This window comes from Apium graveolens, chromosome 10 (genome assembly GCF_009905375.1).
Source record: "Apium graveolens cultivar Ventura chromosome 10, ASM990537v1, whole genome shotgun sequence".
Classification (NCBI taxonomy): Eukaryota; Viridiplantae; Streptophyta; class Magnoliopsida; order Apiales; family Apiaceae; genus Apium; species Apium graveolens.
In genome coordinates, this window is record NC_133656.1 from 4,008,678 (window position 1) to 4,025,816 (window position 17,139).

At 33.8% G+C, this 17,139-nt stretch overlaps 2 protein-coding genes across 2 annotated transcripts; both read left to right on the plus strand.

Annotated features, from left to right (window-relative positions):
- Positions 1-601: 601 nt before the first annotated feature.
- LOC141693807 (uncharacterized) lies at positions 602-2,304 on the plus strand. The gene is made up of 2 exons (XM_074498979.1): positions 602-2,100; positions 2,208-2,304. Exon 1 carries the CDS (start codon positions 616-618, stop codon positions 1,561-1,563), a length of 948 nt encoding a protein of 315 aa, XP_074355080.1. The 5' UTR covers positions 602-615; the 3' UTR covers positions 1,564-2,100; positions 2,208-2,304.
- A 356-nt stretch (positions 2,305-2,660) lies between these two features.
- Positions 2,661-4,581, plus strand: LOC141693293 (uncharacterized). Its single transcript, XM_074498338.1, has 3 exons — positions 2,661-3,191; positions 3,903-4,001; positions 4,108-4,581. Exons 1-3 carry the CDS (start codon positions 2,775-2,777, stop codon positions 4,237-4,239), a joined length of 648 nt encoding a protein of 215 aa, XP_074354439.1. The 5' UTR covers positions 2,661-2,774; the 3' UTR covers positions 4,240-4,581.
- The last annotated feature ends 12,558 nt before the right edge of the window (positions 4,582-17,139 follow it).

Sequence of the window (17,139 nt, forward strand, 5' to 3'; positions counted from 1 at the left end):
GTTTCTAAATATATCTAAATTTTAAAATTTTAAAAATTATACCTAATAATAAAATAATTGACATTAATATAATTTTTATAATTTGAAATTCTAAATTTTAGTTTAATTTAAAAAAAATTAAAATTATTATTTAAATATTTTGTTGAATTTCAATTTTATCCTCATTATTTTTAACAAAATGGTTAAAGGGATGCATATTGTATTTGATGTCTAAAGTTAGGGGTTGCAAACTGTTTTTTTGAAAGTAAGTATATAGTTTTGTTATTCAATGAAAGATACGGGTTGCAAAGTGCAATTAACTCTAATTTTAATTGATTGTAAAGTTGTTGTGCTACTAGTTGTTTCCATTTAATTGCTGCTATCTTTATATTTTACTTGCAGATTTCAGAAACAAGTTGAGTTGTTCGACTATATATGTTATGTTAGATTTTGGGGATTTTTTTTATTTTATCGAATATAATTATGAGTTTTGGGCTAACTAATCTCTTTTTCTCCCTAAATTTTATTGCTGTAGTTTTTGCTCATGCTGTATATACTCAAACTATACCACCACTGTTTCTTTTTTCTATTTCAAATTTAGCCAACCGGATTCTATAAAACTAAACTTTTATATACATGCTGCAGAAGTTGTTTGGAGACATTCAAGTTCCAACCAAGATGATGAAGTTGCGCAATTCCGGCACTTTGCACTACATTAATACTATTAAGGGTTGTTTCGTACTTAAGATTCAGAATTGGAATTCTCGTGCTCCTGTGTTCAAAAATTTGAAACATATCTATGAGCCTCAATGTGGAACACCTCTTCATGTGCCAATAAAAATAGAATTGTGTGAGGATGAGGTGCTCAACCATAGTCTGCCAATGGCTAAAAGAGTAAAAACTGAAAGAGAACCCCAAGTCGAGATTTCAGATTGTGGGAGTTATATCGATGAAACACGAAGTGTCTTTGATGATCTTTCGTTTGGGGAAATAACATTGGCGCAACTAAAGAAGAGCTGCAAAACAAAGAAAAGGAAGGAACTAGAATTTGTTTGTTTAAGTCCTAAGAAAGACCTCACTGAATCTCTGCAAGACAAAAACGATTGTGATCTCTCGGCACCGCTTAGCAGTTGGAATGTTAGTCCCGGAAAAAGCGCAAAGAAGCGTGTCAGGAGCAGTGCTAGTTGTGAACCCTTGGCTATAAAAGTTGAGCTTTTTCCAATTTGTTGTCCAGAACTTCAGTGTTCGAGTTTGGCAACTGAGGCAGGTTGTGGATCCTTCAGTTCTACTGATACTACACTAGAGAATGACGAAGTAATTTCATTAGCAAGACAGCTTGAAACATGTGTTCTTAATGAAAATTCCTATTGTCAACTGGACAAAATTTTTATACCTGACTCTTTTCTTCATCGAACTAGTGAGACTACTGAAGGCCCAAGTACTCAAGACATGGGTCAACGTCCTTCTGTTTATTCTGTATCAGAATTGCACAAAGAGGCAGAGACTATGCATTTACCATCTAGACAAAGCTTTTCGCTAATAAATAAACCTGTTTATGATAACCGTTTAGTTATCAGCTCCTAGAGTAGTAATGATGTGCAAGAGATCTCTGGTCATGAAACCGGAGATCAAGCTTCTGATTTCCTTCTTAGAAATGGTACTGAAACTGATTACAGTCTTTGGTGCACTATAACCGGTGGGGGCATTATTCTATCTGTTTTCGAGGTCATCAAAAGTTATGTGCTTCAAAATCTGCTACATAATTTCTTGAGAAGTCCATTTTGTTATTGTAGCTCACCTTGGAATTCTTATCCTCACTCAGCTTCTAATTGTTATTTAGCAACTCCAGAAAATGATTCACCGAAGATTGACAATACCAGATCTTTGATATCTGATAATTCCTCCACAGCAAGAAATTTTTTAGAGCCTAAATTGTATCTTACTTACTTGGAAGATTCTTCTTGTGCACATAAGGAGAAACAGTTTCTGTTACCCGTGGATACTGATTTGGAAACAATTTTCTCCAGCAATGCTGTCAATACGATTTCAACTGCAGAGGCTAATAATAATTATGATATAGTGCTTTGGCAGCCCCCCCAGAGACTTCCCTCAATGAGAAAGGTATTCAATCTTGTATTGAGTTGAACTTGTACTTATTATATAATTATTACAAGTCTGAGATTTGTTTAATTCATTGGAGTTGTGACTTTAGTCTTTTATATTTTTAGATTATTTGCCCAACTTCTCAGGAGAACCTATGTTTGGCTATGAGTTCCAGGGAAAATTATGATGACATTGATGGTTATAGTAAGTTATTTATACTACATAATTTATAAAGCATTAGATACCAAATCCCTTGCTCATGCATAACATTTTGGAAGATAAAATTAATTTTTCATTTGGCATGTCTTTAGATCGGCGCTATATAAGCTAAAATAAACTTGTATAATCAATTGATATTTGCTTATTAACCTATTAAGTAAAGTTGATATAATGAAACATTTTTACTTCGAGACTTATAATAGCATTACGAGCATCTTCATTTGGATTTTTGTATAGACCATTGCATTATATTAAGTTGGTTTGGTAGAATACCGAAGTTTTTTTAACATATCAGCTGCTGGGTATTGCTAGATTCTTTCTCTTTTGATTAAATATTTCCGAGAAACTTTTTCATTGTAAATGCCTTTTCTGGTCTATTTATTTTAGAATGCAAGGGTAAGCAGAACCTTGGAAACCAAACTGAGGTCAATATTTTGTCAGCGCCATCAGATATTGTGGGTGGGGAACCATATATGACAGAAGAGTCCACCAGAAAGGTGACTCTAACAAAAGCAATTTTTGGCCCTAAGAAAATCCACAAGAAACCAAAGTGCAGTCATAAAGGCTCATCACCGCATAAAAGATGTTCCTTACCAAAAGGTAAGATTGAAGTTCTGGAAAAAAAGGGGTCTTTACTTCTGTTGGGAAAAAAGGGTCTGGAAAAAAAAGGTTCCCGTTATACTCATTCAACTCCTGGTCTTTGCTCGGGAAAAACCTCTCTTGAAACTTTTCGTGAAGGTGTGATTGCATTCTCACAGCGCCAGATGCATGATATAGAGTCTATAGCAGTGAAACTTATGACCGAATTGAATTCAATGAAGGACATCATGGAACAAAAAAAATTCGATGACGCGGACCGCTGTACATCTATGAAAAATGATGCAGTAGAGGTATGACCGGCTAGAAACATCCTTACTTCTTATTTAGCAATTTTTAGCAGTTCAATCTATATAAGTTCTGCATGTCGGATGCGGTATACAGATTTAAGCGTGGACATATTTTAATGGTCATTATTGGGTTTTTTTCTAATGTTAACTTTAAGACCCTATATGTGAAATGCACAACAGCTTATTGAGAACAACAAACTAAAACAGATTGATGTATTGTGCAATACCTCTTTTTCTTTGATGCAGCAGATACTAGTTTCTGAACATATATTTTTGAATTCCATAATTATAAGATAGAGGTAAAGTGATCTATATTCTATAAAGAAATTGAAGATGAAGTTTGATCATTCCTAATAACATTGTTGTCTTTTGGAGTATTTTTTGGCTTGATATTATACCTTAAAAAGTCTTGTTTGTTTTCAGATATTTGGTTGGTAGGTATAAACTTTGCTGATTTTGGGTTGTTGTAGTGAACCTCTATGATTTATAATTATTATCCCAAAGTCCAACACCCTTAACTATGAGGTTGCATATGTCCAATTGTTTTTAGCAAATTCTCATTCTTTTATGGTTCTCACCTATAGCACACCACATTTTTATTTCAGTAACTTGTGTGCATGTGTAAGATCTTCTTAAATACTGTGACTCCGGTATATGTTACACACAAATATAGGGGTGCTTGCTTCTTGTATTGATTTAAATTTCCCTTTATAGGTGAAACTAGCCATAAAAAATGTGGAGAGAGTCGAGAAAAAAACAAAAAAGTGGTTATCTATGATGACAAGAGATTGCCATCGGTTCTGTAAAATAATGGTTTGTATCTACTATCTCTAGTATTGTATGTAGTAAATATTTATGAGGAAGTCGTAAATATTGTATCTAGCAGAATTCTGACTTCTTTGTTTCCAAATTTCACAAGTCTGAACCACAGAGATCAATGGGGGTTGCTGCAACTGCTAGAGAAAATATTTTGCACAAAAAGAGAAAAAGGATATCATTTGCAGATGAAGCTGGTGGGCTGCTATGTCATGTGAAGTATTTTTCAAGTTAAAAAAGCAATACAGGAGACAACCGGGAAAGGAATGGGAGCACACTATCAATTATTTGTTGAAAAATATATAAATGTATGGCATTTGCTCGCTGTTCAATGTCTAGTATGGCTGAGAAGGTTATAGACCTTATTACAAAATATTATATTTTGGTTTTAGTTAAATTTGCTGTTTTTGTGTAGGTTCCATTGACTGGGTTCATGGCCATTGACAACTCATTTGAAAATCAACGAAGGACTTGATCAATTGATACTCTTCATATATGCACCGCTGCATTCACTTTTCACAGGCCACCATTAATAAAGTTGATGAATTAATGAATACATACACAGGTGCATATGCTTTTAGGGATGTCTAACTGTCGGTATTGGTAGGGTTTGATAAAAACCAATAAGGTGCTGAATTATTTTGATCAAAATTAAATCAAACTATATCCAAAATTGTGAAACCAAACTTGAGCCATCATTTTTTGGTTTATTTCGAGTTTGAACCCAAGTCCAAAAATTATATAAAAATGTTAAAAAAAATCCAAAAACAAATGTCACCAACAAATTTTTATTTCAAAAAAAAATATTTCTCCAAATTATTGCAAACATAGTAAAATACACATGATTTAATTTAGAAATTATATTGATAGTTCATGATTAAAAAAGAAGCAATTTTGAATCGTTAGACTGGTTGCTTATTAATCAGGTCATTCGAAAAGTATGGATATAAATTTTTAAATGATTAAAAATTTTAAATTATTTAGAAAAACACTGGGTTATTAAAAAATTTGAATAATGCAAGTAACTTAATGTACAAAATTCAGTTGCCGAGATAAAAACATCCAATATATATATATATATATATATATATATATATATATATATATATATATATATATATATACCAGTACAAGAAAATAAGGCATATAACTGCACAAATACAATCGGAGTCAATTTCAACCATTTTCGGTTAAATTTAAGGGCACGGCTAAATTTAACCGCAGGCGGTCGTATTTTCGCGTCGAATTTAGTAATAATTACGACCGAATAAATACAACCGTATTTATATGCAATCATATACGGTTGAGTTTAGCCGTGCCCCTAAATTCAACCACTCAGTTCAATTTAGCCTTGCCAAAAAAATGGAGGGAATTTTCCCGCCAACAAATATTTTTGACATTCCTAAATTCAACCGATTCCGGTCGAATTCGATATTTAAAATGGCTGGAAATTTCCTGCACTTTTAAAAAATATAGTTGCAAAAGTGGGGGGAAATTTTCCACCTTTCTGAAAATTATAATTTCAATAAAATTCGGTTGTATATATCTAACATGACTGTATTCAGTTGTATTTAGCACTTTTAAAAAAAAATTAAAAAAAATATTATTTTAAGATTAGTAAATATTTTGAAAATATAAGAGATTGAATAAAATTTACACGAAAGTTAAATTTAGTTCGTGCAAAAAAGATCATTATGGTAAGAACATTTAACAAAAATTGAAATTTATGAAAATATATTGACCGGTACTTCTCGTTAGTGTTTAGTCCCATATTAATGTTTTGATTTTTTTAAAAAATATTTATGAATAATCCTGTAAGGATATCAAGATATATGTATTTTGCCCGCAATGGTTGATTCAGTTGGTTAAAGAGGGGATAACTATCCTCTTGATCACAGATTTGAATCCCATGAGAGGATAATATATGATTATGCCTCATGAGTCAGGGCATGTCGCTTAAATGCGGTTTGACTTGGTTCACGTGATTTGCAGGCTATTGCTTGAACCCGTAGGGTTTACCCAGTGCGCATCCGAAGGGTAGCAGCTGCGGGTAACCTACGACAAACAAAGATATATATATATATATATTAGTTATATGATAAAATTTTTAGAAAAAAAATAAATGTACTTGGGTTGCTATTTTAACAGTCAACTAATAGTTTGACCAGTACTTCTTACTAGTATTTAATCCCATACCAATGTTTTGATTTTTAAAAAAAAATTGTGAATGATCCAACCTTAAAGATGTCAATATCTAAATATTTTAGTGATATGATAAATTTTTTAGAAAAAAATTAAATTTATTTGTTTTGTTATTTTAACAGTCGACTTGTAGTTTAACAAGTACTTCTTAATAGTGTTTAGTCTCATATTGATGTTTTGGCTTTTTAAAAAATATTTATAAATGATCCAACCGTAAGGATGTCAAAATCTATATATTTTAGTGATATGATAAAATTTTAAGAAAAATTAAATGTATTTGATTTGCTATTTTAACAATCAACTAATAGTTTGAGAAGTACTTCTTAATAGTGTTTAGTCCTATGTTAGTGTTTTGATTTTTTCAAAAATATTTATGAATGATCCAACCATTAGGATGTCAATATCTATATATTTTAGTGATATGATAAATTTTTTAGAAATAATAAATATATTTGGTTTGCTATTTTAACAGTCAACTGGTAGTTTGACTAATATTTCTAACTAGTGTCTTATGTCTCAAATTTTTAAAAATATTTTTGTGAATGATCCAACCTTACAAATATGAAGATCTATATATTTTAGTGATATGATAAAAAAATTAGAAAAAAATGAATGTATTTGGTTTACTATTTTAATTAGTAGTTTGACCAGTACTTCTTAATAGTGTTTAGTATCATATTGATGTTTCAGTTTTTAAAAAATATTTACGAATGATCCAACCGTAAGGGTGTCAATATATATATATATATATGTATTTTAGTGATATGATAAAATTTTAGAAATTATAATTGTATTTGGTTTGATATTTTAAAAGTGAACTATTAGTTTGACTAGTACTTCTTACTAATGTTTAGTCCACACTAATGTTTCGATTTCTTAAAAAATATTTATAAATGAGCAAACCTTAAAATGTCAAGATCTATATATTTAGTGATATGATACAATTATTAGAAAAAATAAATTTATTTGGTTTGCTATTTTGACATCAACTAGTAGTTTGACCAGTACTTCTTAATAATGATTAGTCCTCTATAATATTTTGATTTAAAAAAAATATTTATGAATGATCCAACCATAAGGATGTCAAGATATATATATTTTAATGATATGATAGAATTTTAAGAAAAAAATAAATATATTTGATTTGCTATTTTAACAGTCAACTAGTAATTTAACACGTATTTCTTAAAAATGTTTAGTCTCATATTAATGTTTCGATTTTTTAAAAATATTAATGAATGATCCAACTTAAGGATGTCAAGATCTATATATTTGAGTAATATGATAAAATTTTAGAAAAAAAATAAATGTTTTGGTTTGTTATTTTAACAGTCAACTAGTAGTTTGACCAGTACTTCTTAATAGTGTTTAGTCCCATATTAATATTTTGATTCAACATTAATTGTGTCTTGATGAAATATTTTTTATCCATATCACAACTAAAATCTGAGATAAGAGAATTTATATTTTATTTTATTTGATATATTTTAATATCACAAATTAAAAGAATTTATTAAAGTTTCATGTCCTCACGCTAGGTTCATGCTAGGTTCATTGTAATTTTATGAGAAAATAGTAGTGAGCTAATAAAAATATTATTTTAAATCCCTATGTATTTTAGAGGATATAAGTTAGGTTTATAGTATGTATTATGGTTTGAGTTTCCGATTTATACCGATTTTTTTTTTGACGAAAAGCTGGAAGTTTTATTCATTACTAGATTCCAACAAACTACAATCAAGAAATTCCGTAGGAATATCAACCCTACTAAAACTACGATCAGGATATTTATACGAAGCTCTTGCAAAACAATGAGCGACCGTATTAGCAGATCGTTTTATAAAAAACAATGATAAACTGTTTGAAAGTCGGGGTTTGAATAATACACGCTTGGTCCCTTTGGTTGAAAAGATCCTTAATCACCTCATGATCCCATTCTTTCCTGTCAGTATACATTAAACCCTGCACCTTATTATTCTGGAGAGTCACACAATTTGTCTGAATAAACGAATTCTCCCCATCTGCCAACCACGGTTGTCCTACAATATCAATCGATGCCCCTGAACCAATTCGCCAACAAGCACCAGCACTAATTAAGTTCCTTGCTTCCCATACACTTCGCCATGTAAAACTGGGATTTGAACCCAAATTTGAACTCAAAAAATTCCCATTCCGGAAATACCGTGCTTTATAAACTTTAGAGGCCAAGCTATCCGGGTTATATAAAAATCTCCATCCCTGCTTACCCAACATAGCTAAGTTAAAACTCCGAAAATCACGAAAATCTAAACCTCCACTTGATTTGTGTTTACACAGCTTCTCCCAGCTTGCCCAATGAATCTTCTTTCTACCTCTCTGAGTTGAGTTCCACCAATATTTTTTCAGCATTTTCTCCATGTTTCTAATCAAATCCATAGGGAGGAGAAACACACTCATAGCATAATTGGGGAGGGACTGACCCACCATTTTGATCAAAACTTCTTGGCCTGGCTTTGCAACCGGCTTACGTTCCCATACTCGAATTTTGTTTTCAATTATGTCCTTCAGAAAACCAAGCATCACTGATTTCTTCTGACCCAATAAATTAGGAAGACCTAAATATTTACTGTAAACATCAGCTTCACCCATTAATAAGACCTGACAGATATTTTGCCGGTTGTACGGGATAACATTAGTGCTAAAAAACACAGAGGATTTTTCAACACTAATTTTCTGACCCGATGCATTTTCGAATAAGCGAAGAAGCTCCATAACTCTACGAGCCTCGTCCATATTAGCTTTACAATACAGGTAACTGTCGTCAGCAAACAACATATGAGAAATTGATGGAGCCTGCCTACATACCTTGATCCTATGAATCCAATGCTTTGACTCATAGTGCTGCAACAGAGCTGGCAAACCTTCCGCGCATATAATAAAGAGATAAGGGGATAAAGGATCCCCTTGTCTAATCCCTCGAGAAGGAATAATAGGATCCATATTATGGACACCATGCACTATATTATATGAGACTGAGGTTATACAAGCCATAACCAGAGTAATCCAATAATCACTAAAACCCATCCTACCGAGGATCGCCTTCAAAAAATCCCACTCTAACCTGTCATAGGCTTTACTCATATCCAACTTTATAGCCATGTATCCCTCCTTACCACATCTTTTATTTTTCAGGTAGTGCATAACCTCGTAAGACACCAAAATATTATCAGAAATTAAACGCCCAGGGATGAAAGCACTTTGAGATTCAGACACCACCACATCCAACAACACTTTCAAACGATTAGCCATCACCTTCGTTATAATCTTTACAAGGACATTGCACAAGGAGATAGGAGGAAGATCATTTACTTTATTCGGGTTTTTCTTCTTCGGAATTAAAACCAGATTCGTCTCATTCAACCCTTCATCCAGCACCCCTTCCTTGAAAAAATTTCTGACCATCTCCACTATATCATGACCCACTATTGACCAGTGTTTCTGGAAGAAGCCAGGTGTCATGCCGTCCGGACCAGGAGATTTATCCGGATGCATTTGGAAAAGAGCAAACCTAACTTCCTCCATTGTTACCACCCTCAACAGATCCTCATTATGAGTTGGCGTTATAGAGATTGGAACTTTTTCAACAACCTCCCTCCATTGCGATTCTGTAGTTGTAAAAATATGGTTGAAATAACTCGTGATTAAGTTTTCCAGCCCATTGTTCCACTCGACCCACTCCCCTTCATCATTTTGTAATTTCTGAATTGCATTCGATCTCCTTCTTTCACTTGCTGAGGTATGGAAAAAGTGAGTGTTCTTGTCTCCTGCCTGCAACCAAAGCTGCTTCGAACGTTGGCGCCAGTATATTTCTTTTTGATCCAGTATCAAGAACAACTTCTGCTTCACAGCTTTAAACTGCTCCACTGAATCAACATCAGATTTGTCCCTCAGATTTTTAAGTTCAAGTTTACACTCCCTCACTCATTTACCAAAACTACCTGTCACCTCTCGACCCCAAGCCTCCAAAAGTTGACCACACTGCCATACTTTATCTCTAATATTCGCACCAGTGTGCACCTCCCAGCTATCTTTTACTAATTGGAAACACATCGGTTTAACAAGCCAGGCATTTTCGAATTTAAATTTTCTAACTGGGCGCTGATCACGGATCAACTTACTCGTATCCAAGAAAATTGGACTATGGTAAGAAGGGCTTCCCTCCAGGTTATAAAGCTTTGAGAGAGGAAACCATTCTACCCAATCTGCATTCGTAAGAACTCTGTCAAGTCTCGTTTCTATCCAATTATCTGTCCCCCGACTCCTTTCCCAGGTGAATTGATGCCCAATAATGTTCATATCAACCAATCCCGAGTCATTCAAAGTGTCATTAAAACCCTCAATAAGCCAACTTGGATATGGTGCCCCTCCACGTTTGTCACTCTGAGCAACAATATTGTTTATGTCCCCCATAACACACCATGGCAAATTAGCATCCCTTGCAAGATTTCTCAAAAGATCCCACGTTCTTCTTCTATTTGTTCTATTTGGTTCACCATAAAATCCAGTAAACCTCCAGTTACCCATGCCCAAGACTGATGTTTCAATATCAATATGATTAGTAGAAAAACTAATAAGCTTCGCTTGATCCTTGTACTTCCATAGCAATGCCAAACCACCACTCCTACCTTGAGCCTCGACTACCACCATACCTTCATAATTTAAAGCTCTCTGAATCCCTTCCATCCTTACTTTATTACACAAAGTCTCACAGAGAAAAACAAAAGTAGGCTGATGTTGTTGAACAACATCCTTAAGGAACTGAAACTTCCAGGGAAGCCCTAAACCCTGGCAGTTCCAACTTAGGGTCGTCATAATCCTAGGCGGGGCTGCTGCACAGCACCCGCCACATTCAAGTTTTTTGAAATCTCGTTAATCTCCATGCTACTGTCCTCTACTTGTTTTTCATTTGACTCTGTCACATGAACAATATACTCACTTGTTCTTCTTCTCTTGGGGTCCATAATGTTTAACTCAGATTCGTCCACCTCATCAATTAAATTCTCATTTATTTTCTCACTTATAATATTATTAGAGTTAATAATATTATTTTTAGATATTGACACGATATTGTTACCCAAGCTGTTGCCTAGGATTCCTCTTTGACTTATCTCCTTATCTCCCTTTGAATTATCAATCACCATCCCTACTTTCCCGCCCAGCTGATTTTCTGTTGCGAAATTTTTGGTAACAACTTTCCCCTTGCCTGCCTCATCCTTCTCCCCTGATTTCTCTGCCGGAAAATCACTGCCCGACCGGAGCCACTTTGAACCAATAGTATGAGTTCTCCTTCTTAGTTCAGCCATCATCCATGGGCCAAACGGTTTCGTGATAAGTTCCTCTGGTGTTTCAAATAGCTGCTCACAAAACTTCTCACTATGGCCTATAAAGCCACAAATGAAGCAAAATGTAGGAGCTCCTTCGTATTTAAAATTCACCCACGACCATTGTTTTTCATTTTTCTTTAGTTTCATTCGACGTTTCAGTGGAACATCCAGTGAAATTGAAACTCTAACCCTCAAATACTCCCTCCAAACTCCTGTGAAATTATTACTATTTGATTCTATGAATTGCCCAATGTAGTTGCCAATATCTTTCACCACACGAAGCGACATGAAACCTGGATTCATATCATGAAGTTGAATCCAGATATCCATCGTATTAATCGGTATAGTTCTTGGGTTATCTCCCTGTTTAAGCCGAACAAAAACTAAGTGAAATCTCCCAAACGTCCGAGGACTCCCTTCAGTCACTCTCCGGATATCAATCTTATGGTAGAACTGAAAAATGAATCTATTCGCCTCCAATGGTTTCACATACATTCCTTGCCCCGGCTTCCACAAAGAGGCCATCTTATGTTGCATGGCTTGAAAGTCTATAGCTGAGTTAGTCAAGAACCTACCCACCAAGCACCATCTCAGATCTATTTCTCCTAACTCCTCCGTCTCCTGTTCGTAACTTATACCCCCTGTTCTTCTTCTTCGATGTTGAATTTCGCGAAAGATTCCTCCATCTCTTGCATATAGTTCCCACGTCCAGCCATGATTAAAATGAATACGATAAATGATAATGAATGATAATGAAACAATGATTAACAGACCCAATACCAGTGACTAAAACATGCTAACCATGCCAGAAGGCAAGACTTAAATAAAACCGATTTATACCGAATTTGGTTTGAGTCCAGCTACACAAATGTGAAAATTATCAAAAATAAACTGTTTAGGGAAGAAATTCAGTTAATTTAAATATTTGATTATTAATTTTTTTTACAAAAACAAATTTGAAGGTTGAGATCCTAATCTTGGAATGTATAATTAAATATAATTCTAAATCTGACCGCACACTCTTATTGGTGGAATGTATGACAAAATAGACTAGAACATGATTTTAAAGTTTTAATAAAATAATTAGTTGTTAAATAAAATTAAAATATTTAAAATATTTAATATTTATAAGAAAAAGAATAATTTAGCTTCTAAATTATTTGATTTTGTAATTTTCGTGAAATTACAAGGACGTTTAATAACTTTTAATCTAAGTTAAAGTTTTATGTCAAAGTTTAAGTACTATTTTACAAAATCAAATTTAAAGGTTGAGTCTAACCCCATAATGTTTTTGCTATTCAGAATAAATATTGAATATGTTAAAATGAATAAGATAAACTATTATATGCAAAATTTCAAAAACAAATTAATCATTAGAGCTTAATAATTTTAGGTAAAGTATAATTAAAAAAATTAAATATTTGTGTTTAAAAAACTACACACACTATTTATGTGTATTTAAAACTATTTAACTACACAAATTTATTTTCCCTCATACTTATTCCCTCTTCAATTTAAAATTTTGAACTAATAATTATTTTTTGTAAAAAAACTAATGACTTAAAACTAAATCAATATGTTTTCACTCTTTTTATTTACGCAGAAAATCATTACAGACCACGAGTTTATTCACTGAAATAGGCTGAATTTAAAAGCCCAAACCGCAGGCCCAATTTTGAAGCCTAAGGAACCAAAAGCTTAAAACCCTACGCCTCAATCTTTTATATACTCCTGTGCGCCTCCACCTCCCCATCTATCCAAATCGCTATCCAACCTCCATCTCTCCTCTGTATCTATCTCTCCGATTCAGTTATTTTGTTTATATGTATGTGCATCTCTGTCTCTCATCTATCTCTCTCCCCCCTCTTTCTCTCTCTCCCTGCCTCCCTCCCCGATGTAACCCATTTTTTTCTGATTAGTGTGTATTGTGTATATGAAGGCGGATATGAAGGCGGATAGGCGGATATGAAAGTATACGTGAATAGCAGCGACAACGATAGTAGTAGTGATGATCGTTGGGATATCAAGCCATATCCGTAGGGTTTATGTGCCATCACCGGAAGTGTTGTCCTTGTGTTCATCTCTCTTTTTCTAGTCTTCAGCCTCCCCTTTTTTGTTTCTTTCCTTTGTTTTATCCTTCTTCTCCATTTCCAGAGGAGCTGCCACCTCTTTTTCTATGTGGCTTGCAGAGCTATACATCAATAGCTAGGATGAGTCATATATAAAAGAGAGTAAGGTGGCATGTTTTCCAGGTTTTCAGGGATGACTGGTTCTTTTCCTCGTGACACCTGTCCATCAGCTTAGTTGGTGAGACCGAAGATACATCTTGCAGAAAATGTGTGGCGTGTTTTGTCCCCAGATGAAGCCTCTCAGGAGGGAGTTGTATGACCGTAAGCCAAAGATTCCGTAGGCCATCAGTAGCCCCCAAAATTAGTTGTAATCTTTAAATTACAAGAATATAAGTAAACAAAGTAAAGATGAACGATGGTGTTAGTCTCACAAGCGAACCAGTGAACTTCTTGCACTTCTTTGAAGAGAATATAGGAGCATTGAAGACATGTTTTGAGAAGATTTCCCAATATGCTTTTGCTTCCAGTTTGGGTTATGTTGGACCTGGTATATATATCGGCTTTTAGCTGCTCTGGTTATAGCAATCCGGTGTATGTTTCGCTAGCATCATCAACAACAGGAGTTGTAACGTCCAAGCCTGGTCATAATTCTTTTCTTGAGAAGGAGATGACCATTCTTTTGAAGTCGTAACCATATGACATTTAGACCTATAGGTCGAAATAACCTTACACTTACAGTTTAGGTTGTAGGTCGGGATAATATATTTACAACAATATTACAAGCTTTGAACTTTTATCTCTTTCGGGTTTATATTTACCCCTGACTGTAGGTTGCCCTTTTGTTACAAGTAGCCATAAACATAGCTGATATAAAGAATAAAAACTAATTATAACAGTCTACAATAGCCATACACTTGATATATAAGTAATGAAAATCAACTTGAGATGTGACAAATCCAATAGATTTAAGCAAAGGAAAACTAGTTACAATAATGTGTAAACGAACAATAAGACATGTTAGTGGATTATGAAAAGCCAATATTTTAAATTGGGAGACAAATTCAAACCGTAGCCACAGGAAAAATAGTCCGTAAGGAGCTACATATATTGGTTCTATGCTGAATTTGATGTCTTCCGATCAATCTTTTTTCTAGCAGCAGATATGAGAGAAACTTAAAATAAAGAAAATGAAAAGCATATTAAGACACAACATAGGACTTAGAATGAACATGTGCGATATTATAAGGCTAGCTGGTATAGTAATGTAAATGTGTGATGATGGATAATCGACTACCAGTGCAGAGCAAGTGTAGAAAATAAAAAAGATGAACACATGGTAAAAGGAGAGCTAGGAAAAAACCACATGCCATCCCCTTCACAAACACAAAACCTGATACTTTTATTAGGCTCTTTTTACCTACCAAGTACGCACATAAAATACACTTGATATGGCAAAGGACGGAGTCACATACACAAGCAATAATCATGATATTATAAACAATAGTCCTGATATATTCCTCTCTACGTATATTCTCTTTCTCTATTGGTATATGTACTTTTACTTTTAAACATAATCACCACTTAAATAAAACTACTCAATACCTATTCAATCTTCTTTACCACAAAGAAATCTCAAAATTATAAAACAAGGCTATGTCACACTCCTCTTCTGTATGGCCGTTGGATAGAAAAGTGATCTCTAAGTGGTATCACACACTAACAGAAACTGTTCTTGCCATTGTAATATAGTGCTAAGTATATCCGCCTGAAAAATATACGGTCCCCGGCAGTGGCGCCACATGGTGGCCGTTGGGATATCAAGCCATATCTTTAGGGCTTATATGCCATCATCGGAATTGTTGTCCTTGTGTTCATCTCTCTTTTTCTAATCTTCAGGCTCCCCTTTTTTGTTTTTTTCCTTTGTTTTATCCTTTTTTCTCCTTTTCTACATGAGCTGCCACCTCTTTTCCTATGTAGCCACCTTGCAAAGCTATACATCAATAGCTAGGATGAGTCATATAAAAGAGAGTAAGGTGGCATATTTTCCAGGTTTTCAGGGATGACTGGTTCTTTTCCTTGTGACACCTATCCAGTAGCTTAGTTGGTGAGACGGAAGATGCAGCCTGCAGAAAATGTGTGGCGTGTTTTGTCCCCAGATGAAGCCTCTCAGGAGGGAGTTGTATGGCCGTAGGCCAAAGATTCCATAGGCCATCAAGTAAAATTATCAACAAAGCGAATTTTATCAACACTGTTTGGCACACAAGATGTTTGATGAAATGTTTGATGAAATGCTTAGCTGAAAGAAGAGATGGTGCAAGTGTATTTTACGGATGGTATTTGAAAAGGAAGCCTCTCTCTTTGATTAAGTAGCTGTCTCTTGTTGGTTTGTTCACGTGAATTGTTATAGTCGTTGCTATTTTTAATTTAGTGGTAATTGACGTGTTTTTTGAATTTAGAATGTGCGGGAATTTTTATTGTAATTACTTTATGCAAAAGAAAAAGTTAAAAAGATGTAAAATGAAATTGAACAGCAGAACTGTTTGGTACACAAGATGTTTGATGAAATGCTTAGCTGAAAGAAGAGATGGTGCAAGTGTATTCTAATGGTAATCATCGAATTCTATTTTTATTCATTTGTGTTATAAATATTTGTGTTTTATATTTAAGTTGTGGACATTTATGTTTTATATTTAAGTTACGGATGGTATTTGAAAAGGAAGCCTCTCTCTTTGATTAAGTATCTGTCTCTTGTTGGTTTGTTCATGTGAATTGTTATAGTCGTTGCTAATTTTCATTTAGTGGTAATTGACGTGTTTTTTGAATGTAGAATGTGCAGGAATTTTTATTATAATTACTTTATGCAAAAGAACAAGTTAAAAAGATGTAAAATGAAATTGAACAGCACAAATGAAATTGACCAACAACACTTTCAGCTGCTTTTTTTAAAAAATCGCTTTCGTTGAAAAGGACTGAATGCAGTCGAATTAAGTAGAGTATTTTGTCCAGATTTGATCTTATTTAGTAAAGTTATTTTTGACAAGATTTGGTCGAATTTAGTATTTAGGCGGGATTTTCAATTTCAAAAAAAATTGAGGGGGATTTTATTTTATTTTTTTGAAAATTTTGGGCGGAATTTTTTGAATTTTTAGCGAAACAAATATAACTGAAAAGGCGGTTGAATTTAGTACTAAATTCAATCGGTTTACTAAATATTACTCAAGCGAATATGACCGGTCTAAAAACCGGTTGTATTTAGCTAAATATTACCGGATCCGGTTGTATTTACTTAAATATGACCGGTTTTTTACCGGTTGTATTTAGCCATTTTTGTAGTGTATATATATGTGTGTATATATATACTGTACTATTATAAGCAGAACATCCTCTGTTTGGTAGTTGTTGTTTGGTTGTTCGATACAGTTATTTGGTATTACAAATAACGACCGTCAGATCTAAAGTCAAATAAATGAGACTTGTTGGATGCAATAATAGAATACTATT

Bases quoted from the DNA above. Each gene is read 5' to 3' on its own strand.
- LOC141693807 (XM_074498979.1), top strand. From the start codon at position 616: ATGCTGCAGAAGTTGTTTGGAGACATTCAAGTTCCAACCAAGATGATG.
- LOC141693293 (XM_074498338.1), top strand. From the start codon at position 2,775: ATGACAGAAGAGTCCACCAGAAAGGTGACTCTAACAAAAGCAATTTTT. The intron at 3,192-3,902 runs GTATGACCGGCT...TTCCCTTTATAG, and splicing joins TGAAAAATGATGCAGTAGAG to GTGAAACTAGCCATAAAAAA. The intron at 4,002-4,107 runs GTTTGTATCTAC...AAATTTCACAAG, and splicing joins ATCGGTTCTGTAAAATAATG to TCTGAACCACAGAGATCAAT.